Source organism: Heterodontus francisci, chromosome 14, assembly GCF_036365525.1.
Source record: "Heterodontus francisci isolate sHetFra1 chromosome 14, sHetFra1.hap1, whole genome shotgun sequence".
In the NCBI taxonomy this organism is placed as follows: domain Eukaryota; kingdom Metazoa; phylum Chordata; class Chondrichthyes; order Heterodontiformes; family Heterodontidae; genus Heterodontus; species Heterodontus francisci.
In genome coordinates this window covers 36,315,751-36,338,927 of record NC_090384.1, presented here as the reverse complement: position 1 = coordinate 36,338,927, position 23,177 = coordinate 36,315,751, and the positions used below count along the sequence as shown (strand labels likewise).

The 23,177-nt window shown below is 44.1% G+C and overlaps 1 protein-coding gene across 1 annotated transcript in view; it reads left to right on the top strand.

The window, feature by feature from the left end:
* The window catches only part of LOC137377281 (potassium voltage-gated channel subfamily KQT member 1), an 889,621-nt gene that overhangs the window by 267,139 nt on the left and 599,305 nt on the right, over positions 1 to 23,177 (top strand). Inside the window, exons 3-5 of the mRNA XM_068046827.1 lie at positions 19,635 to 19,761; positions 21,080 to 21,158; positions 22,686 to 22,782. Of these exons, the coding sequence (XP_067902928.1) occupies positions 19,635 to 19,761; positions 21,080 to 21,158; positions 22,686 to 22,782 (303 nt within the window). The remainder of the gene's footprint in view (positions 1 to 19,634; positions 19,762 to 21,079; positions 21,159 to 22,685; positions 22,783 to 23,177) is intronic.

The following is a 23,177-nucleotide window of genomic DNA, read 5'->3' as shown; positions in this document are numbered from 1 at the left end:
TTCGGCCATTTCTAATTCCACCGTTGCATCTCCTGTCGGGTATAAATGATGTTAAGGACACGTGATCTCATCCTTTCGCAAAGATCTATATTGTGTGGTATTTTCCCTCCAGTTTTTTCCTTCTCTCTCCGCTTTGAACACCTTGGGCTGGATTCTACCAAGCCCACGACGTCAGGCTCCGTGGCGGGGTGGTGGTGGTGGGGGGGGGGGGGGGTGGTGGGGTGGTGGTGTGGTAGTTGCGTAAGATCGTTCCGCCCCTCCCCACCATGGTGGCCGAAGCCATGAGGGCCCGGTCTGATTCCACTGGTGGCAGCAAGGCTCCATGGCGGCCCCTCCACTGCAGGGCAACGAGACCTGGATTTAAATATTGAAATTAATGAGATGAATAAATTTAAATTAACTTACCTTGAATCTTCCGGGCCTGCCGCAATCTACGGCGAGGCAGATGGCACTTCCCCGTCTGCGGAATGCAGGCATGACACTAGTGGGGAGGGAGGAGGAGCTAAGATTTTTACTGCGGGGGGCGGGGAACGGGGTCAAATAAGCATCATCAGTGTAGGGGATGGTGGGAAGGGGTGAACTTTCAACTTTGTGCAGTCTGGTGGGGGGGGGGAGAAGGTCAAAATTCAAAGGCAAGTGTTTTGGGGGGGTGGGGGAGAAGGGCAAATACTTACTGTAATTTTTATTGCAGTGGGTTGGAAAGGAGTGTTACAATTTTATTTTGTAAATTCTGGGGGGGTTCACTTTACAAATTCAGATTTGCCAGCAGGGCTGGCTGCACTTTAAAAATGGCGGCAGCACCTGTGCACAGGCAGCTGACACCATTGCCGGCAACGGACAGCCCGCCCCCTCCACATGATTGGGGGTGGGGGTGCCCCGGTTATTTAAATGAGCCACTGCGCAAGAGATTGCGGCAACCCATTTTTTTGAGCTCGCCACTGAGAGCGATGGTGGGCTCTTAAAATCCAGCCCCCCTGTGTGCCTTGCTCCCAAAAAGATGAAAGTGACGTCGATAAATACTCACCCAGAAGAAGGTATAGCCAACCTGAAGTTGAATCCTTGATTTTTCTTTATTCATTCCTTCCTTTTCTATGGGAAGGTCACCTGTTCAGTGATGTGTTGTCACCGCTGGAGAGGTGGGGGCCAGGCAGTCAAATCTGTCCCTCACCTGCAATCTATCGGAAGAGCTTTCTTGGAAAGAGGTTCTGCTGAGTGAGTTGAATGGAGTCTGACTCCCCCACACCCATGGAATTGCACCCGAGCAAGAAGTCAACTCCTTCAGCATAGGCGGAGGAAAAAGAGAGTGGGAGAAAAACTCCACAAAGATAAATAAAAATGATATAAATTCGTAGTATGTACACACACTGTCTTGAGTCAGTGCTGTATAATTCAGAATTGCTGTAGTGTTTGACCGTAAGCCAAACAGACCTCTGTAATATTTCAAGAAAAGTCGTTTTCTTCTTGTAAATGTCTTGCCTATTAAAATTGCATTAACATTTTCTTAAATCCTCTTCCGGAACAAAAGATCCAGTGCAGAACGGCTGACTAAGGGATTCTGCCTTTTCCCTGGTGATGGTGGCTTCCTGTATATGTCAGTAAAGAATCCATAACTTCAGCCACAGTATGGCAGGGCCAGGGGGCATATCGAGTGTGAGCACTAATCACGCACTGACGTTGAGTATTTTTGCCAACTTGAACTGCCAGCAAACGTCTTCTCCTCTGAGAACTGTTAAGTGCTGGACTGTAAGGGTCGGTTTCACTTACTGTTGTTGCAGCTGTGTGCTGGAGCATGCCGGGAATTCCCCGGAGCCAACCTAAGATGGAAAACTTGTAACGTTTACTGACATGGAGTTGAGTGCCCAGGCAGGGGTTGTTTTCATAACTGCAGCTTAAGCAAACATGGCGACAGATTGTTTGTGTGTAATTGTCCCAAACCTTCATGAACTGCTGTTGCTACCATAGACCAATTTTATTTGACACCTTTAGATATGAGCAAGATTTTAATACACTTTTGGTGGTAATAAGCAAAACAGATTCAAATAATTTTCTTACAATGATATTTTGGATTTATTCTTGGATGCGATTGTTTCCTTACTTTGTGTGCGCATGTGTGTGTTTTATTGACTATTTCACGTTCACAAATGACCTGCAAACTCAATGGCCGGGATTTTATGAGTCCCACAGCATTTCCGAGGGCGGAACTGGAAGTTGGCGGAATGCCTGCTTCCACCCTTTTTCCCGTTTCACATGCAATTTTACATCCAAATTAATGGTGCGGCAGCGGGCAGGGGAGACATGCAGTGGGGACGGACTTTCATTGGTGGAACCCACCATCTCTCGGTGAAACACCATTAGCCACACATCAATGGATCACTCTGTGTTGCAAGCCACAAGGATCAGCAGCCTTCGAAAGCATAAGCTTACTATAATTTGGACTTGGTTTACCTTCATTTTCAGTTTGCACCCACGCTCCACCTCCCCCTCATAATATTTTTTGGCTTGTGACTTTTCCCTATGCCAGTCCAGTACCCTGATTTCGCTCCACAGGACCCCAACATAGATAGTTCTCATCCCTTCCTTTAGGCCCCTCATGACCATCTGTTTACTATCATGCACTCATCAACCCATCACCCTCTTCAACCGCTGAAAACCATCTTCAGCATCAATAACAGCCACTACACACCCTGAATGCTGCCCTCCTCCTTTGTCTGCTCCTCCACCCACCTGAGACCCCATCCTGTCCTTCCCTTGTGCCTCCATGCACCCATCCCCCTCCCCGATACCCCTTGCCTTCCCCGCCATCGCCTGAGAAGAATCGTCCTTGCTGGTGCCGAGCCGGGAGCCAAACATCCATTTCAATGTTGGCTTTCCTTGTACCGATGAGTGCAAGACATGAAACCACTGACCTCAGAGATAACTGCACAAAGCCAACTGGCGTACACCACCTTTAAACGAACATGAACCAGGTGGCACGGGAATACCATTCGCCGCAAACTTAATCTGGCAGGTAGGACTTAATTTGAACGAGGTGTAGGGTAATGAGTATTCATGATATGGAAATGCCTACAAAGCTGCAATACGCCACCATGCAGTGGGAACCCTGGACCACCGCAAACACGGCACCAACTTAATTGCCTTCTATTGCAGCCTGCTGCTTCTTTTAAGCTGGAAAGCCTCTAATTGGCCTTCAGGTTTGAGAGCCCACCCACCATACTTAATTGGACAGCAATCCCCCCAGTGGCCATTAATTGACTGTCCTTGTGAAAAATTGAGACCTGTGACTGTTCTACCCCACCCCCCGGGGCAGGTTCGGGACTCAATTGTTGGCTTGGCTCATTTGGTAGCACCGATGCCCCTGAGTTAGTAGCTTGTGGTTTAAGTCTCACCCCAGAACTTCAGTGTGAGATTTAGGCTGACTCTTCAGTGCAGTACTAAGAGTTCTGTGTTATGAAGGGCACTGGGGTAGATATTGGTCTCTGGCAGTAGCACAAACTGAGTGATAAGGAATTGACACCTTGTTTTTTTCAAAACTCCACTTGGTATGCTTTTCCATAATGGGAAAGAGAATCGAGCAGAGTGCAAAAAGGCTGCCAGATTCACTATTTATCCATATTGACCTACCTCCCAAAACAGCTGTATCCCATTGTCTATCAGAGGAGTTGTCAAGTTGTGGCTCTGTCTGCCTGTTTAAGTGAACACAAAAGATCCCATGGTGTTATTTAAAGAAGAGTTTTCCTGGTGAAACTTTCCCATCTCCAACAACACCACTGGGCATTCATCTAATCATCTTCTGTTTGTGGGACTGTTGTGTCTGCTAGTTGGCTGCCTCTTTTGCCTCTAAAGCAACAGTGAGTGTACTTCAAAGAGTAGTTCATTGGTTGTGAAGAGTTTTGGGAAATCCTGAGAACATAATAAGATGCAAACTCTTTCGTTCCAATATATCAGTAATAAAGTGTGTAAATTATTCTAGGGTATGTAGTGAGGACATTACGTTGATAAGACATGCATTATGATGTAATGTTTAGTATTTCATACACACAATAAGCCCTTTCCGTAAAAGTGTGTTAGCAACCATGCATTCACACTATTAGATGGGTCTGTTAGTGTAGAATGGTAATGAGGTATAAGATCATAAAGGTCAAATGTTTATTTACTGCTACATCCTGAGTTAACCAAACTCTGGTAGAATACAGTGGGGGTTACTATAGTTGAAAACACAATGCGAGAGAGGAGAAAAATGAATCAAAATGCTTATTGATGATCACTATTCTCATACCTTTGTTGGAAGGGAAAGTGAGCAAGATGGGATTCTGTTATGATCTACTCCATGACCAAATAGCTGACTGATGGTCATTGTTTAGCCTTCTGCATGAGGAATACCCTTTAGGTGAGGTACTGGAAGACTGCCGATAGCTTTGGACCTGTGTCCCAGTAACTGTCACTGCATTGTGGATGAAAAAGGGAATATTTCCTGGCATATGTTAGGATGAGATGTGATGGTAAGTAAATATTAATTCTGGTTTAGTTGCTCTTTGCATTAGATAGTAAAACTAAATTGTGTTTTGTTGTAGTAATCTTTATTAGTTTTAAACAGCCATAGATGTCTATTTTGATGGGAACATCAGGTAATCAGATTTGAGCCACCCAATAACGCCAATGACAGCCCGTTACAATAAGATGGCTGCAGCACTCCTCTTTGGCAAGCGAGTATGCTTTTTAAAGCTGATGTCCTCTATCCCCTATTGAAGCCTTGCTCCGCAACCAGTGCTGAGTCTTCCAAGAGCTTATGTGGCCATCTCTGTGAGAGTGTTGGCCATGAGTTTTGGCAGGCTATTTAGCACCACAATTGAATCCAACCCCACTCTCATTTACTGACCACACATTCATTTTTTTTTAACAAGAGCCATTGGATTTCAAACAGGAAAGAAAGAACAAATTTGTATTAATATAGCATATTTCACAACTTCAGGATGTCCCAAACCACCTTATAACCAATTAAGTACTATTGAAGTGCAATCCTTGTTGATGCAATGTAGAGAAACTCAGCTGCCGATTTGCACACAGCATGCCCCCATGAATAGCAACATGATAATAACCAGACCATCTATTTTTAGATGTTGGTTGAGAGATAAATACTGGCCAGGATACCAGGGAGAATCCCTTCTCTTCAAATAGTGCCATGGGATCTTTTATGTCTACCCAAGAGAGCAGATGGGAACTCAGTTTCATCCAAAAGGCAGCACCTCTGACAGTGCAGCACGCCCTCAGTACTGCAGTCTAGTGTCAGCCTAGCACTGAGCACTTGAGTCCCTGAAAGGCAACTTGACCCTACAGCCTTCTGACTTGGAGGCAAGAGTACTATCCATTGAGACAAGACCGATGAATGAATGGGAACCTTGGCTGAATTTTCTCTCCTTGACCCTTTGGAGACAGTGTTTTCATTTTGCTACGAGAGAAACTTCCCACACAAGCAAGCAGCTAGAACAGAACTACAGTCCGCCCTGGTTAAGATGTTGGGCTGATAAATCTATTGGTCCTATACTTTTTTCATTATCTTTTCAAAGACAAATAATTCATGTATGTTGCTAGAGAGGTTAATACATATTGGGCTTGTAATGCAATTGCCCTCTATTCACCTCCATCAATAAATCAGCACATGCGATTATATATTTTTTTCACTTCGTAATGTAAAAAGAAGAAAAATCTATTCTAGCATTAAGTACTGCTCGGCTCCTTTTGATGTCAGCCACAGTAGCGCAGATTTTATTCATGAACCAGCTGGATCCTCTTGAGCTGAAAATATCAGACTGATTAAAGCAGTTTTGCTGCCAGGACACGGCTCAGACAGTAACCTTGCATAATCGGGGATCTGACAGCCCCTTGTATCTTTCCACACAACAGAGCAAAGTTCGTATCATGCTGATGATATTTGTTGATCGTTTTCCAGGGTTCCACATTAAGGGGAGCCGAAGAGTTAATTGCTGTCTGCTCTGATGAACCTCTTCTCGTAGCCCACGTCCCAACAAGTTGAATTTTGGCTTCAACTCCTGTTTCGGTGCAGAGAATCGCATTGCAGAATTAATTTGCATTAAGATTTAGGAGGTTTTGTGATGTTCTTGATGGTTACTGTAATGTGTAAAACCGATGTCAAAAATTGTGCAAAAGAATTCACCTTATCATTGCCAGAGTTTTGGACGAATGCTTCAGAAGATGCCAAGTCTTTGGTACAACTTTCAACAGTGCTGCCAATAGATCCAATTAAAGTCTTGGGTTTCGACTGCCAGCTATTGCTTTTGCTGATTCAGTCAGAAAGGGACTGAAAGTGGGAGAGAATGAGGTGGAAAAAGCAGTAATGAGAAATTGAAAGGGAGAAAAAAAAAACTTGCATTAATATAGTGACTTTCACATCCTCAGGATATCTCAACACTCTTTACAGCCAACTAAGTACTTTTAAAGTTTAGTCACTATTGTGATGTAGAGAGGTAACCAAATTGCACGTAGTGATGTTCCACTAACAGCAATGATGTAAATGACCAGATAATCCCTTTTCTGTAGTGTTGGTTGAGTAATAAATGTTAGCCAGGAGACCAGTAGAATTCCCCTGCTCTTTGTCGAACCTTTTAGGTACGCCCTGAGAGGGCACACAGGTCTTTGGTTGAGTGTCTCATCCAAAAGACGACATGTCTGACAATGAGGTACTGCCTCAATACGGCACTGAAGTGTCAACCTTGCCAATGTGCTCAAGTCTTCACAGTTTAGCTTGAACCTTCTGACTCCAAAGCAAGAGTGCGACCACTGAGCCATGCACCTAAACAAGCACAGCATCTAAAAGATAAAAGAATTTAGGAAAGAAAAGAAACAGGAGAAGGAATGTTTTTTTTATTCATTTCATGGGATGTGGGTATCGCTGGCTAGGCCAGCATTTATTACCCATTCCTAATTGCCCAAGAGAAGGTGGTTGTGAGCTGCCTTCTTGAACCGCTGCAGTCCATGTGGGGTAAGTACACCCACAGTACTAATAGGAAGGGAGCTCCAGGATTTTGACCCAGCAACAGTGAAGGAACAGCGATATAGTTCCAAGTCAGGATGGTGTGTGGCTTGGAGGGGAACTTGCAGGAGGTGGTGTTCCCATGCAACTGCTGCTCTTGTCCTTCTAGGAGGTGGAGGTCATGGGTTTGGAAGGTGCTGTCTAAGGAGCCTTGGTGCGTTGCTGCAGTGCATCTTGTAGATGGTACACACTGCTGCCACTGTGTGTTGGTGGTGGAGGGAGTGAATGTTTGTGGACGGGGTGCTAATCAAGCAGGCTGCTTTGTCCTGGGTGGTGTCGCGCTTCTTGAGTGTTGTTGGAGCTGCACCCATCCAGGCAAGTGGAGAGTATTCCATCACACTCCTGACTTGTGCCTTGTAGATGGTGGACAGGCTTCGGGGAGTCAGGAGGTGAGTTACTCGCTGCAGGATTCCTAACCTCTGACTTGCTCTTGCAGCCATGCTATTTATATGGCTACTCCAGTTCAGTTTCTGGTCATTGTAACCCACAGGATGTGGAGGCACAGAAGGAAAACATAAAAAAAACACAGTTCCAAAGGGAAAGCCAACAGCAAAAATCAGATGAAATATTTATGAAAAAGTAAACCTCAAGGTGTGAAATAATTGATCGTGATATTCAACGGAAGTCGTTTTCTTTGGTGAAATAATTTCGATTAAAGATATCTGAATGCTATTTAGTTTTGCATTGATTTAAATAGATTGGTTTAATTCAATGTGTTGGATTGAATGACTTGATTAATTGGGTTAAGCAGAGTTGTTTGAGAACATTTCAGAACTAGAGAAGAGCCTGGACTGGATGAGTGTGCTGTAGGATAGGATTTGTTTGAAAAGAGCTCAGTAGAGGACAGCTATAGGAGGATTGAACTGGGTCTGGCAGAATGAGGGTACAATTAAATTGGATTGACTGATGCGGCCTGAAATGTTATCTCTATTTCTCTCTCCATTGATGCTGCCTGGACTGCTGAGTGTTTCCTGTATTTCCTTTTCTTATTTCAGATTTCCAGTATCTGCTTTTGTTTGACTGAAGTTATAGTAGGTTGAGCAGAGTTAGATAGAGAAAGACAACAAGGATGGATTGGGTCAGGAGAAGTCAGGTAAAAGAAAGACAGAGTGCATTTATATATTGCCTTTCATGACCTTGGGATATCCCAAAGTGCATTACAGCCAAGGAATTAATTTTTGAAGTGTAGTCACTGTTGTAAATGCAGCAGCCAATTTGCAGACAGCAAGCTCCCACAAACATCATTAATAATTTACAGAATGGATATTGAATTGGCAAATAAACTTCGATCTAGATAAGATGAGGTGGTATATTTTGCTTGGAAGAATAAGGAAACTACATACTGCTTGGATAATGAAAATCTGAATGGGATAATTTGCAGGCAATTGAGGCAAATCCCGCGCGTGCGCCCCATCATATTTGTAGCTCACCGCCAATCTCAGTGGTGAGCTGGAAAAATTCCAGCCTACATATCAGCAAAGATTGGACAAGATGGGGCCTATTTTTTTTCTAGAGAAGGGAAGACCGAGGAGTGACCTGATAAAGGTCTTTAAGACTATGAAAGGATTTGATGGGTTATTTGTAGAGAAGATATTTCCACTTGCAGGTAAGAACAAAACTGGCAAGCATAAATGTAAGTTAGTCACTAATAAATCCAAATGAGAACTCAGACGAAACTTCTTTACCTGGAAGTAGTTGTGGAATTGCTGTCATAAGGTGTAATTGAGGTGACTAGCATAGACACATTTAAGGGGAAGTTAGATAAACACATGCGGGAGAAAGGAATAGGAGGATATGTTGATGGGGTTAGATGAAAATGGGTGGGAGGAGGCTTATGTGGCAGATCTGTTGGGCAAAATGGCCTGTTTCTGTGCTGTAAATACTAAGTAATACAATGTAATGACATAAATGGCCAGAAAATCTGCTTTAGATGTTGATTGAGGGATAAATATTGGCTAGGAAAGAACTCCCCTTATCGTCTTTCAAAATGGTGCCTTGAGACCCTTTATGTCCACCTGGGTATGACAGGATTGTGGGGTTGGACTGAATTGAGGAGAGTTGGACAGAGTATGTCTACATAATTGGGTAGAGCTGAAAGGAGATTTTTTTTTTTTTAAACTCTCTATGAATCATTCTGATCTTCTCACTTTTGGCTCGTGCCAGTAGTTGCAGATAAGGAGGCTGGAGAGATTTCTTGGCTCCTGTCAGCAAAGATTTTAAGGCCTGGCCTTCTAGTTTCACAAAGCAGAAGCTTTATTCTAAGATCAAGCCATCTTTCTCTGGTTTACATGGGTATGAGAAATAAAACAGATGTGTTTATTTGTTTTGACTTTGTGTACTGTTCACACTCCAATAAAATAAAAACTTGTGTGACTTTGGAGCAATAATATATTTTTTTAAAAGTCAAAGTTTGTTACCCAAATGTATTTTTTTAATGTGGATTTTGTATTTCTCTTTCTTTTCTGTTATAGAAGTTGATTTTGTTTATTATCTGCCTCAACATTGATGGTCACTATTTTATTTGCCCTGACTTTTCAGTTTGTCAAATAAACCCATACTCTCTTTAGGGATGTAGGTTTTGTTTTGATCTTGGCCAGTTAGTTAGGCTTTGTTACACTGCAAATGTTTGCACAGTTTCTCAGGCAGCAGCACTCCCATTCCGAGGGCTTGGTTTTTAATCTAGCCTCAGTGGTCACAGCTGGCAGATCGGGTGGAAGTCTTCAGTAATCGTCTTCTCATGTCCCGAACTCAAAACGTAGTTTCTATCTGACATTTAACCTTTGAATACGGTATCTCTGTTAGCAGCACTCTCACCTTTAAGTCCTAAGGTCATGTGTTCAAACCTCACTCCAGAGGCCTGAACTTATCATCTACGCCAACAACTTGTATTTATATCGCACCTTTAATGCAGTAAGATGTTCCAAGGCACAGGAGCGGTTATCAAACAAAATTTGATACAAAGCCACTTCAGGAAATATTAGGATAGATGAGCAAAAGCTTGTTCAAAGAATTTTGAGGGATATCTTAAAGGCGGGGGGGGGGGGGAGAGATAAAGAGGCCGAGAAGTTTAGGGAGGGAATTCCACATCTTAGGGCTTAAGCAGCTGAAGTGGAGTGATGAACATCAGGAAAGCTCAAGAGGCCAGAATTGGAAGAGTGCAAAGATCTTGGCAGGTTATAGGACTGGAGGATGTTACAGAGATAAGAAGGGGCAAAACCCTGGAAGAATTTGAAAACAAGGATGAGAATTTAAAAATCAGGGTGTTGCTGAACTAAAATGATACTTTGGTGCTGTACTGAGGGAGTGCCCATCATTTGGATGAGACATAAAATTGAGGTAGATGTAAAAGATCCCAAAGGCACTGTTCGGGCATGTTCTCTCTGTATCCCGGTTAACATGTTGCTTCAACCTTCTTTCTTCTTTGGCCTCCTTGTCTCGAGAGACAATGGGTAAGCGCCTGCTTCAACCACAAACAGCAAAAAATGAACTCGTCCTTTATCTCACTGCTGTTTGCTGGGATCTGTTGATTATTACTTAGTCTACAATAAAGCGGTCAGTTTGTTAGAAGTTTGTAACATAATCAAGGAATGGAGGAGAAGCCTTCAACATAAAGCCTAAGCATTTGGGAAATTTTGTTTGAATCCCAAGTTTGCATTATAGCATTTGATCTCATTCTAGGCAAGTGTTTTATATAATACAGTCAATTCAAAGTTGCTTTGTTGAACTAACCTGAACTCAAATTTGCTTTCAGGGCTAAGTCACACTGTCTTGTGCTTTTTACATTGCTTGGTTCAAATCAGAGCAATCCAAAGCATTAAATACTCAATTTTTTTGGCGCAAGAGAACAACTTTGGACTGTCAGGAGCACACTGTACTTCCAATTCCAACCACACGCACTCCCTATTATCGTAACAATGCTGGTTTTGAATGCAATCATTTGATGGGAAGACATGACTTGATGTGTGCCATAAGCTTACCAATGAAAAAGAATCACAATGGCACAGCACCTCATACAACAAGAACACCAGAAGAACCTATTTCCTGTTGTACATTTTTATCATGTAGAACAAACAACTTATTTGATTTTTTTTATCTGACAGCTTCTGCCCATCTTTCATTGAGTGAGTGATATCCTTGGGTAGGATTTCTCTGTTCACTGTGTTGTGACATTGTAAATATTTTGTGAAGGTTTCTAATGGTTGCTATTTCTCCCTAAACTCTTAACTTGTACAATTTCAGCAGAAATACCAACCAGATGTATGGAAGCACTAACACGTTTAGAAGGTTGAGGGGTGGATTAATCAGATAAATTGTTGCCTCTGGTGGGAAATTCAGAACAAGGGTGCACAATCATAAATTAGAGCTCGACCAATTAGGAGTAGAAGCGAGAAGTATGATTGTGAAATTCGACTTCACAGTGCCCAGTTTTTCGGTGCTACGAGTGTTGTCTTGCCTCCAAAATGGCTCCCACGGTGCACATGCACGCACCTAGTGTGAGCCACGCTGGCTGCCATTTTGGTGAGGGCATTAGTGCGTGCACAGGAAGCGTCTGCTGGAAGTATGCAGGGTAGGTAGATCGTGATGCCTTCGTGACATTTTTTTTTTCCAAAATATACTTTATTCATAAAAACCTGTAACATGTAATGCTGAATTGACATCTGTCATGAAATCTGTCACCTGTGGCAGCCACAGAGCAGGGCAAGGACAGCACTGCCAGTGGCTGTGAAGGTGACTGTGGCCATGCACGTTTATGCATCTGGCTTTTTTCTGGCTGGAGCAGGCATTATTTGCAACACCTCCCAGTTGGCTGTCCACTCTTGCATAGGGGAGGTCACTGAGGCTTTGATTGCAAGAGAGCTGAATAGATTTCATTCTCCCTTGCCAGAGAGAAGCACATGGAGTCAGCATGCGGCTTGCAAGGATTGCAGGCTTCCCCATGGTGCAGGGTGCCATTGACTGCATACAAATTGCTTTGCAGGCACTGCATGTCAACTCTGAGATGGACTGCAGCTAAAAGGGATTCCACTCCCTCAATATCCAGCTGATTTGCGATCTTTTGCAGCGTGTCGTGCAGGTCAATGCCCAGTATCCTGGCAGCAGTCATAATGCCTTCATTCTGCGGCAGACCGCTGTATCATCTGCATTTGAGCCATCACGGTAAACCAGAGGTGGCTACATGGTGACAAGGGCTATCCTTTGATGACATGGCCCAGGTCTCAGGTATGCAACCAATGCACAAGTGGGCACTATGCATTTAATTACACCATGCTGTCACATGAAATGTGATAAAGCGGATAATTGGGGTGCTTAAACAACACTTCCCCTACTCTGGAGGAGTTCTGCGGTACTTAACAGAGCACATGCCAAGATTCCTGACAGAGAACCTCGTCATCATGAAGCCACAGCCCTTGCCACGAACAATTCGGCAAGCAGCAGAGGAGGAGGAGGATGAGAAGGAGGAGGGGAGGCGTCAGCCAACCTTTTCTGGCAAGGTTGTCTGTGATCCATTCATTTGACTATGATGCCAGTAAATGCAACCCCAATTCCCCATTCACCAATAGTCGCACACCCAACCTTCCCTCTATTACTAAACATCATAGGGTCCACTTGGCCATATTGAAAAAAATAAAAACCACCACAAAATAAATATTTCCAACCAAAATTTATAAATCAAGCCATGCCATCTTACTTACAAACATCAACTAAAGATCCTTGTGTATTCCCTTACTATGGGCTGGATATTACAGTGGGCAGACGGGAGTCGGCCTCCAACGTAAAAGTCTGTGGTGAACCTGCATCCGCCTCGCCTGGGGATCCATTCCATATTTTACGGGTCCCCAGGCTTTAATTGATCTGAGGTGGGACTTCCAGCCGCTTGAGGTAGGAAGTCCCGCCCAATAGAGCTGCCGGCCAATCAGTGGGCCAGCAGCTCTTGGTCCCAGCAGTGCCACCGGAAACGGTGGCAACTGTTGGAACTACAGGCCAGCATGAAGACAAAATGCCTGGGAGCTGGGAAATAAGGTAAGTTTTGGTTGCCTTGCCGGGGGTAATCGGTCGGGCCCCGGCGAGGCAAGAGTGGTCGTTTGGGGAAAAGGGGGGCTTGTTGGGTCTTGGGGGTGGCTGGGGAGAGGAGGTGGCCCTCCATCAGGCACGCTGTGGCTGATGAGCAAGGCACCCCCCACCGGGACGCTAAGAAGCCGGCAGCTTTTCCTGGCTCCAGGACACCCGCTTGCCAGGTGTAAAATCCACGTGGAAGTGGGCAAAGGCCCTTAAGTGGCCGTTAAGTGGCTTGTTTAAATTAGCAGGCAGCACAAAGTTTGCATGTTTTTTTCTTATTCATTCATGGGATGTGGGTGTCGCTGGCCAGGCCAGTATTTATTGCCCATCCCTAATTGCCCTTGAGAAGGTGGTGGTGAGCTGCCTTCTTGAACCACTGCAGTCCATGTGGGGTAGGTACACCCACAGTGCTGTTAGGAAGGGAGTTCCAGGATTTTGACCCAGCGACAGTGAAGGAACGGCGATATAGTTCCAAGTCAGGATGGTGTGCGACTTGGAGGGGAACTTGCAGGTGGTGGTGTTCCGATATATGTGCTGCCCTTGTCCTTCTAGTTCGTAGAGGTTGCAGGTTTGGAAGGTGCTGTCTAAGGAGCCTTGGTGCATTGCTGCAGTGCATATTGTAGATGGTACACACTGCTGCCACTGTGCGTCGGTGGTGGAGGGAGTGAATGTTTGTAGATGGGGTGCCAATCAAGCGGGCTGTTTTGTCCTGGATGAAGTCGAGCTTCTTGAGTGTTGGAGCTGCACCCATCCAGGCAAGTGGAGAGTATTCCATCACACTCCTGACTTGTGCCTTGTAGATGGTGGACAGGCTTTGGGGAGTCAGGAGGTGAGTTACTCGTCTCAGGATTCCTAGCCTCTGATCTGCTCTTGTAGCCACGGTATTTATATGGCTACTCCAGTTCAGTTTCTGGTCAATGGTAGCCCCTAGGATGTTGATAGTGGGGGATTCAGCGATGGTAATGCCGTTGAATGTCAAGGGGAGATGGCTAGATTCTGTCTTGTTGGAGATGGTCATTGCCTGGCACTTGTGTGGCGCGAATGTTACTTGCCACTTATCAGCCCAAGCCTGGATATTGTCCAGGTCTTGCTGCATTTCTACACGGACTGCTTCAGTATCTGAGGAGTCACGAATGGTGCTGAACATTGTGCAATCATCAGCGAACATCCCCACTTCTAACCTTATGATTGAAGGAAGGTCATTGATGAAGCAGCTGAAGATGGTTGGGCCTAGGACACTACCCTGAGGAACTCCTGCAGTGATGTCCTGGAGCTCAGATGATTGACCTCCAACAACCACAACCATCTTCCTTTGTACTAGGTATGACTCCAGCCAGCGGAGGGTTTTCCCCCTGATTCCCATTGACCTCAGTTTTGCTAGGGCTCCTTGATGCCATACTCGGTCAAATGCTGCCTTGATGTCAAGGGCAGTCACTCTCACCTCACCTCTTGAGTTCAGCTCTTTTGTCCATATTTGAACCAAGGCTGTAATGAGGTCAGGAGCTGAGTGGCCCTGGCAGAACCCAAACTGAGCCCAAATGTGTCCTACGTTGGAAGCAACGAGTACAAGGTAATCCTGCATTTCAAGCCCTGTGCCTATCTTGGGGCCTTGTCCAATTGCGTGGCCTATATTGTCACACAATAGGGTAGTGGAAATCTGGAACTCTCTTCCCCTAAAAGGCTGAAATTTTAAAAGACTGAGTTTGATAGATTATTGTTGGGTAAGTGTATCAAGAAAATGGAGGAGAGGCAGGTAATTGGAACTGAGGTGCAGGTCAGCCATGAACTGATCAAATTGCACAACAGGCTTGAGGGGCTGAATGGCCTACTCTTGTTCCTATGATATTGCTTCACACAGGGTCCAAAGTAGTTCTTCCACCACCCACCCCCCCCCCCCCCCCCGCCCCCCCTCCCCTCCCCCTGCATCCCACCTTCCCTGTGTCAAAAGTCATGAGGTTTGAATGAGTGCACTGTAACATAGTTAGATGGGAGAACTGTTTTGTTTTAATGAGGGCGAGTGTTGATCACAAGTTCTGTATCTTTACTTTAAACTTACAATGTAGTTGACTATTCTGTGGAATAGAGGAATGAAATGAATGACTAACAGGAGAAAAAGAATAATTGACTCTAATTAGGGTATTTAGCTCCAATCTGATTTGTGACTTTTACTTGACTGTGGAGTAATGTTCCCTTTACGAAGAGATGTTAAATACAATTAATAACATTCCTGAACCTTGGTTTTCTTCTGATTTTATTTTCATTAACATTGCACAAGTTGTTGTGTAGGGCTGAAGTATTACATTCATTATTTCAAAAAAAATCCATACTTAGCTTATTTAACTCCTATGAGCTGTCGCCAGAGATCTCAGATAAGCAATCTTGGCAGAGAATGGCCATCTAGCCTTCTCGTGCAGAGATAAAATCTCTCTCCACGAGAGGCTAAAAGCCTTTGCAGTTGTTTTTATATTAGTGTTCAAAACAGGTTTTTTTCTTAACCTTATTTTCTCCCCCACAACTCCCTAAAAAAATTTATTGCTAGGATTAATGTTCAGTGATCCACTTATGAGATGTCAGCACTGCATTTGTTGGAAAACGGTTACCCTCCCCCCCTCCCCCCACCTCAGTTTTGGCATTTTGTACGTTGTTGGAGCCATTGTTTATATGTCTGCACACAATTACTGATTCTCATATATAATTTTTCTCCATTTATTCTCCTTTTCATTTGCAGTGACTGAATATAATTTGCAGCTTTGAAGTGATCTAAGCTTTTTAAAACTTGTTTTATTTCCCTTACTTCAGTAATGTTATCCACTATGGGTCTGACTTGGAAAGCTTGCTCGACTGCAACAACAAAGTATTTATCGAACTACAGAACTGCTCAGACTCATGCAAGGATCGATATAGAAAATAATTTCCAATATCAAGCAGTCACCAGGGTGGGGTGGGGGTGGTGAGGTGGCATGTTCTGGTTGCTAATGGTTACCTGGATCAGTTTTGTACAGCTATGAAGAACAGCTTGTGCACTTTCACCTCTGACCTCCCATGAATATCTGAGGTCTCGTTGGGGTCAGTGGTCCTCTATTTAAACATCAGACATGAATAATGGCGCCTGGCACTCAGCCGACTAGTCCTCTCCTTTTAGTCATTCTAGTCTCTAGCAGGATTGATCGATGCACACTTAGCTTGTCTGCATGTACAGTAAGGAATTCAAAGACAGTAACTATTGCCTACTTGTCTTGTGCTTTGTCTTGTTGACAGTGCACATTTACATATTTGACAATGCTTTGGTTTAGAAGTTGTATGTAGGCAATCAAAAAAAGAAAATGGAGTACTTTAACCACTGTTGATTAAAATCTTTTGAAGCGGTGTTTTTTTTTGAGGCGGTGTTACACCTGATGAAGTTTCCCAGTTTGACAAATCTAGTTCAAAGCCCAAATTGTTATTTTACAGAAATATGCAAAATTATGATCTGACCGAAAGAAAGAAATTGTAGAAAGAAGTATCGAGCAGCAAGTGTCCCCAGTGAATTGTAGTGTGAAAGGTTGTCCCTTGCATGGAACCAGTAAAAGGGTTTCTTTATTAAGCAGCAAGGAGACTTCCATCTTTCCAGGAATACTAATTAACTTGTCAATTAAATAAATTGAGAAACTGTTAAAGCAGACTTTTATACCAGCTTCATGATTGATTCCCTCAGCATAAATATTATGAACTGAAGAGCATTCTCAGACCTGTACCTGTACATGTGCCAGTTTGTATGTATATCATCAATTAGTGAATTCAGCAATTGTTTGGTTTTGTTCTATCTATGAAAAATAGTGACATTTAGTCATGCAATTTAGTCATTTAATCTTGATGATATTCCCAGAGACTGGTCCCATGGTAACACTTCTACTGGTGTTTCCACTAACTGGTATTCTGATGACCCTCTTGCCGTTTCCACTAACCGGTGCGATGGAGACCCTCCTGCCATTTCCACTAACCAGTGCTTTGTTTACCCCACACAAGATCATGTGGCAGGTTGTTCAACCTTGCCCGTCTAAGAGCGAAGTCCAAAGTATGGACAGTCCTCATCAGGGAACTCCTCTTTGCTGACGATGCTGCATTAACATCTCACACTGAAGAGAGTCTGCAGAGACTCATCAACAGGATTGCGGCTGCCTGCAATGAATTTGGCCTAACCATCAGCCTCAAGAAAACGAACATCATGGGACAGGACGTCAGAAATGCTCCATCCATCAATATCGGCGACCACACTCTGGAAGTGGTTCAAGAGTTCACCTACCTAGGCTCAACTATCACCGGTAGCCTATCTCTAGATGCAGAAATCAACAAGCATGGGAAAGGCTTCCACTGCTATGTCCAGACTGGCCAAGAGAGTGTGGGAAAATGGCGCACTGACACGGAACACAAAAGTCCGAGTGTATCAAGCCTGTGTCCTCAGTACCTTGCTCTACGGCAGCGAGGCCTGGACAACGTATGTCAGCCAAGAGCGACGTCTCAATTCATTCCATCTTCGCTGCCTCCGGAGAATCCTTGGCATCAGGTGGCAGGACCGTATCTCCAACACAGAAGTCCTCGAGGCGGCCAACATCCCCAGCATATACACCCTACTGAGCCAGCAGCGCTTGAGATGGCTTGGCCATGTGAGCTGCATGGAAGATGGCAGGATCCCCAAGGACACATTGTACAGCGAGTTCGTCACTGGTATCAGACCCATTGGCCGTCCATGTCTCCGCTTTAAAGACGTCTGCAAACGCGACATGAAGTCCTGTGACATTGATCACAAGTCGTGGGAGTCAGTTGTCAGTGATCGCCAGAGCTGGTGGGCAGCCATAAAGGCGGGGCTAAAGTGTGGCGAGTCAAAGAGACTTAGCAGTTGGCAGGAAAAAGGACAAGCGCAAGGAGAGAGCAAACTGTGTAACACCCCGACAACCAATTTTATCTGCAGCACCTGTGGAAAAGTCTGTCACTCTAGAATTGGCCTTTATAGCAACTTCAGGCGCTGCTTCACAAACTACTGACCACCTCCAGGCGCTGACCCATTGTCTCTCGAGACAAGGAGGCCAAAGAAAAAAAAGAAGAAATGCTTTGGTGACCCTCCTGCCATTTTCACTAACCAATGCGATGGTGACCCTCTTGCCGTTTCCACTAACCAGTGCTTTGGCGATTCTCTAGCTGTTTCCACTAACCGGTGCAATGGTGACCCTCTTGCTGTTTACACGAACTGGTGTTTTGGTGATCTGCCTGCCATTTCTATTGACTTAGAGCATCAGCAGATCACCATCAGACAGTTTCTCCTAACCATCAGTTTAGTTCTGCTGCTACTGGATGTTTCCAACAAGACTTCACCTACTTCAGATGATAATCATTCTGTTTCTGTTTCTTCTATAAAGTGTTGATAAAAGCAGAGAAATGGCCTTAGTGATAAATGGGCAGAAGAGTTTGAAGCAGATATGACTCCAGGATGGCAAATATTCCACTTCATTTCGATTTACAATTTTAACAACCTGATATCATTTGTATTTGTAAAAGATAAACTGTACCAATGGGCAACATACTTCTCACAAAGAATCAAATGGTTTCTAGGACACCAAACAGTTTGTTTTTGCATGGGGCAAGAACATGGTTGTCAATTTGAATCTTAAAGTAATTAACGTGAGGGGAGCACCAGTAATGGAGCTTATGGTTTTAACTTGACTCCATACAGGAAACTGGGAAACTGTGCCTGGAGCTGAGCTGGATTGTCAGATTCAACTTTATTTTTGGGTACTTTGGGTGGTGGTGTGTGACCAGTCTTAATTGGTGGGGCTCCTAACTGCCTGATTTTTATCTTGACTGCACATTAGCAAAGTTCTAAAGGCAGCACAATGGCACAAGTCAAGAATGAAAAACAAGTGAACAACCCAAAGGCATTCATATACTGTTTAAAATAAGAACACAATTGCCAAACAACAGCATAAATCATATCCTCCATCCAGCAGTTAAAGACCTCTTAAAGGGGAGCTGACGTTAGGAAAAGATGCTTGCCAAACCTGTGAGAGGTAGAAGAGGCAGGACATAGCATTGCATTCACGATAACAACATCACAAGGAAGTGAGCGTCTAAAGAAAGCATGGAATGGGAAAACATCACTCGTTCTTTTTTACAGCTCACCTGCAATCTATCCATTTTGGACTCCCTCCCACCTCTGTAATCTTCTGAGAGAAAGTTCTGCATAAATATTCCCTGATCCTCAAAGATAATCAAGAAAAACTCCTGGATGTACCTTCCATCACTGTGTCCACTATTCAACTCTAGTCTTCCAACCTGTCCAGTTAACACCCATGCTCCACTCCCACCATCCCCACCCTAGTATAAAGCATGCATTGTACAGCACAGCACCATTACATCAAATCCTTCAGTGCCATAGATAGTATTCAGGTTGGGTGTGCAGAATCGTAAGGACGCAGAGATAGTTTCCACTTGTGCACAAATATTGTACCATTTGAAATGGCTCTAGCCATCTTCTCATTTCTTTGTTTTTCAATAGGAGATTGTATTAGTGGTATTTTTTGGAACTGAATACATCGTCCGACTATGGTCAGCAGGCTGTCGCAGCAAATATGTTGGATTTTGGGGAAGGCTGCGCTTTGCCAGGAAACCTATCTCGATCATTGGTGAGTGATTGTTACAATAACACCTTCCATGAACTGCACACTCAGTATTCAACCCTTAGTTGTGCACCGTTTAATGGGAATGCCCTGTTTAGAAACCGATGGGCTTTCTGAAAAATGAAACACATCAGATGGCACTGCAATAGAATCACTGGTGCCCGATGCAGTAAATCACTGGTTAGACCCCAGCTGAAGTATTGAATTCAATTCTAGGTACCACACTTTAGGAAGGTTGTCAAGGCATTGGAGAGGATGCAGAGAAGATTTACGAGAATGGTACCAGGGAAGAGGGACTTCAATTATTCGGAGAGACTAGAGATGCTGGGGTGGTTCTCCTCAGAGCAGAGAAAGTTAAGGGGAAATTTAATAGAAGTGTTCAAAATCATGAAGGGTTTTGACAGAGTAAATGAGGGGAAACCATTTCCGCAGAAGGGTCCGTAACCAGAAGACACAGATTTAAGGTAATTGTCAAAAGAAGCAGAGGTGAGATGAGAAAAACATTTTTTATTGCGATCTGAAATGTACTGCCTGAAAGGGTGGAGGAAGCATATTCAATAATAACTTTTATAAGGGAATTAGATAACTGTGTGAAGAGAAAAAGTTTGCTCAGCTATGGGGAAAGGGTCTAACTGGATAGCTCTTTCAAAGAGCTGACACAAGCACGATAGACTAACTGGCAACTCTCTGTGCTGTACAATTCTATCACTCCATGATTCTAATCATACAGCACAGAGAAGGCCATTCAGCGCATCGTGTCTGTGCTGGTTCTTTGAAAGATCTATTCAAATAGTTCCACTCCCCTACTCTTTCCTTATAGCCCTTTTTCCTTTATATATCCAGGAATTGCTTTTGTACCTGTGATTCTTTCTACGGGGGGTTACAGATCCTTTTGTGAAGGTGCTGTTAGCAGACAGCAGCTGCTTCCATACAAGAGGGTAAGGGAATTACCCCTTAAGCTGCTGCTGTGCAACTCCTGGCACTTGGCTTCACAGCAACATTGACAGAAGCCTGGAGCAGACTAAGGGTCCTTTCAATTGAGGATAGTTAGTACTGCTGCAAGCCCTAAGAAAAGGAAAAGGAAAAATACCTAAAAAAAAAAGGATGAGCCTCAACATTGAGTATTTTTAATAAAAGAATGAATAATTGATGGAGGTAGGCAGAGAAGAGATTATGATGAGTCATCATTGTTCCCCATTTATATAAGCCTTGCTGCATTTTAGCAAATACTGCCTCAAACACTGACTTTTTTCTCCAGGGTTTGTCAGCTGTAAGGTGAATCCTAACCTGTAATCTTTCATGATTTTATGCTTGTTCCTGGCAGATCTCATAGTGGTGGTGGCTTCAGTTATAGTCCTCTGTGTGGGCTCAAATGGACAAGTTTTTGCAACATCAGCCATCAGGTATGCAGAGCAAGCTTACAACACTATATGAACTGAATTTGGTGCTGGAACACCTCCATAGTTAAATTGTGGGTAGGGCAAAAGTGTACGAATGTGCATTGCCCTTCCACCCTCCATTTTAGAGACATGTATGATTTTCCAGCTATTTAGACAATGCACTTGAGGTGCTTGGAGCAGGTAGCCCACTGGCAGTGTGAGGTCAAAAAACTGCGCTTTAAAAGCCCGTTCTCCCATTTTGGGATACTTCACAGGTGGGTTCCTTAACTGCCACCAACTGTCCTGCCCTCTTGCAGAACCACCACATCCCTCATCATCACTGGTCAAGAGGGCTAACAGGTGACTCACTCCCAGCCCTCGGCATCTGGAGCAAGATAGTCTAGCTTTATGGCATACAGAAGTTCAGCACAGAGTGATTCACTCTCCAATTTATTTGCTTTTATCCTCATTCCCACCCGTACTGTTCTGGTCTTGACGAGACAATATGTGAGACAGTGTGACTGCGATCAGTATCTCAAACCCAAAGGCCACCATCTTATGAAGCACCTTGCTGGACCTGCAGCTTGTGGTGCCAAGAATTCAAAACTTATGATCAAAGTGGACTGATAGAACCAACATGATTTTATCCTATTTCTTATGTTCTTATCGTGGAGGCTGGGTCATTAAATATATTCAAGGCTGAGTTAGACAGATTTTTGATCTACAAGGAAGTCAAGGGTTATGGAGGCAGGCAGGAAAGTGGAGTTAAGGCCACAATCAGATTAGCCATGATCTTATTGAATGGCGGAGCAGGCTTGAGGGGCCGAATGGCCTCCCCCTGCTCCTAATTCCTATGTTTTTTATGTTCTTACTGATTCATTAATTGCACCATTCTACACACTTACATTAGTAAGTGAGGGGAGCTACCCTTCAGGTCTTTCGGGCTCACTGAAGCCATCTTATGCGAGCATGCTAGTAATCCCAAGACCTGGGCTAAAAATCCAGAGAAAGTGAGTTCAAATTCCACCATAGCAAGTTGAGAATTTGAAGTTAGTTTCAAAAATCTGGAAATAAAAAAAAACATCAGTAAAAGTGATCCATGACACTGCTAAGTTGTCATTAAAAACCCAACTGGTTCACTAATGCTCTTTAGGGAAGGAAACCTGTTTGTGACGCCAGTCCCACATCAAAGTGGTTCAGTCTTTACTGCCTGCTGAAGCACCGTAGCAAGTCACTCAGTTGTTTCAAACATCTGCAAACATTGTGGAATACCTTCATCACGTGGACTGCAGTGGTTCAAGAAGATCTCTCAGCACCTTTTCAGAGCAACAAGAGATAAATACCAATGATGCCCATATCCTGAGAATGAATAAAATAAAGTCCTTCCACGGCTGTAGCCTAAAGATTGGTTTTAATCCTGACTCTCTACCCTGTTTGTACCTTCAATATTTAGATTTTCAGCTCAAATAACTAAGACCACAGCTACTGGAATCAGCTGGCCTGGCTATCTATCTAGCTGTTTAATGGGGCATTGTTCTTCTCTTGTTCCAGGGGCATCCGTTTCCTGCAAATCCTTCGAATGCTGCATGTCGATCGACAGGGCGGCACCTGGAGACTTTTGGGATCAGTTGTCTTTATCCATCGACAGGTGGGGTGGTTTGAGTTCATGTTCTAGAGGCCAATTTAAACAATGAGTCATAAAGGCAGCTGGCTTCTATCAAGTCCTCATCTTGTCTAGTCTAGCGTGACAAGAACTTTCTTCAGCTTCCATCCTTGTCATTTGATTCAGTTCTCAAGACCTGTTAAATGTGCTTGTAGATAACTGGCAGAGTCTGTAAAGCTGCTGTGTTTACTATCAAATACGATCATTCCAACCCACATGTTGGGCTGAATGTTATTCTCCCACTGCCGGGAGCAGCAGCAGGCGAAAAAAATGGCAGCCCGCACATGCGGGCTGTGCACCGCCATGCCAGCGCGATCGAGCATGCGGCAGCTCATTTCCATACACAGGGCGGTCTACCCTCCCCCCAGTCATGTGGTGGG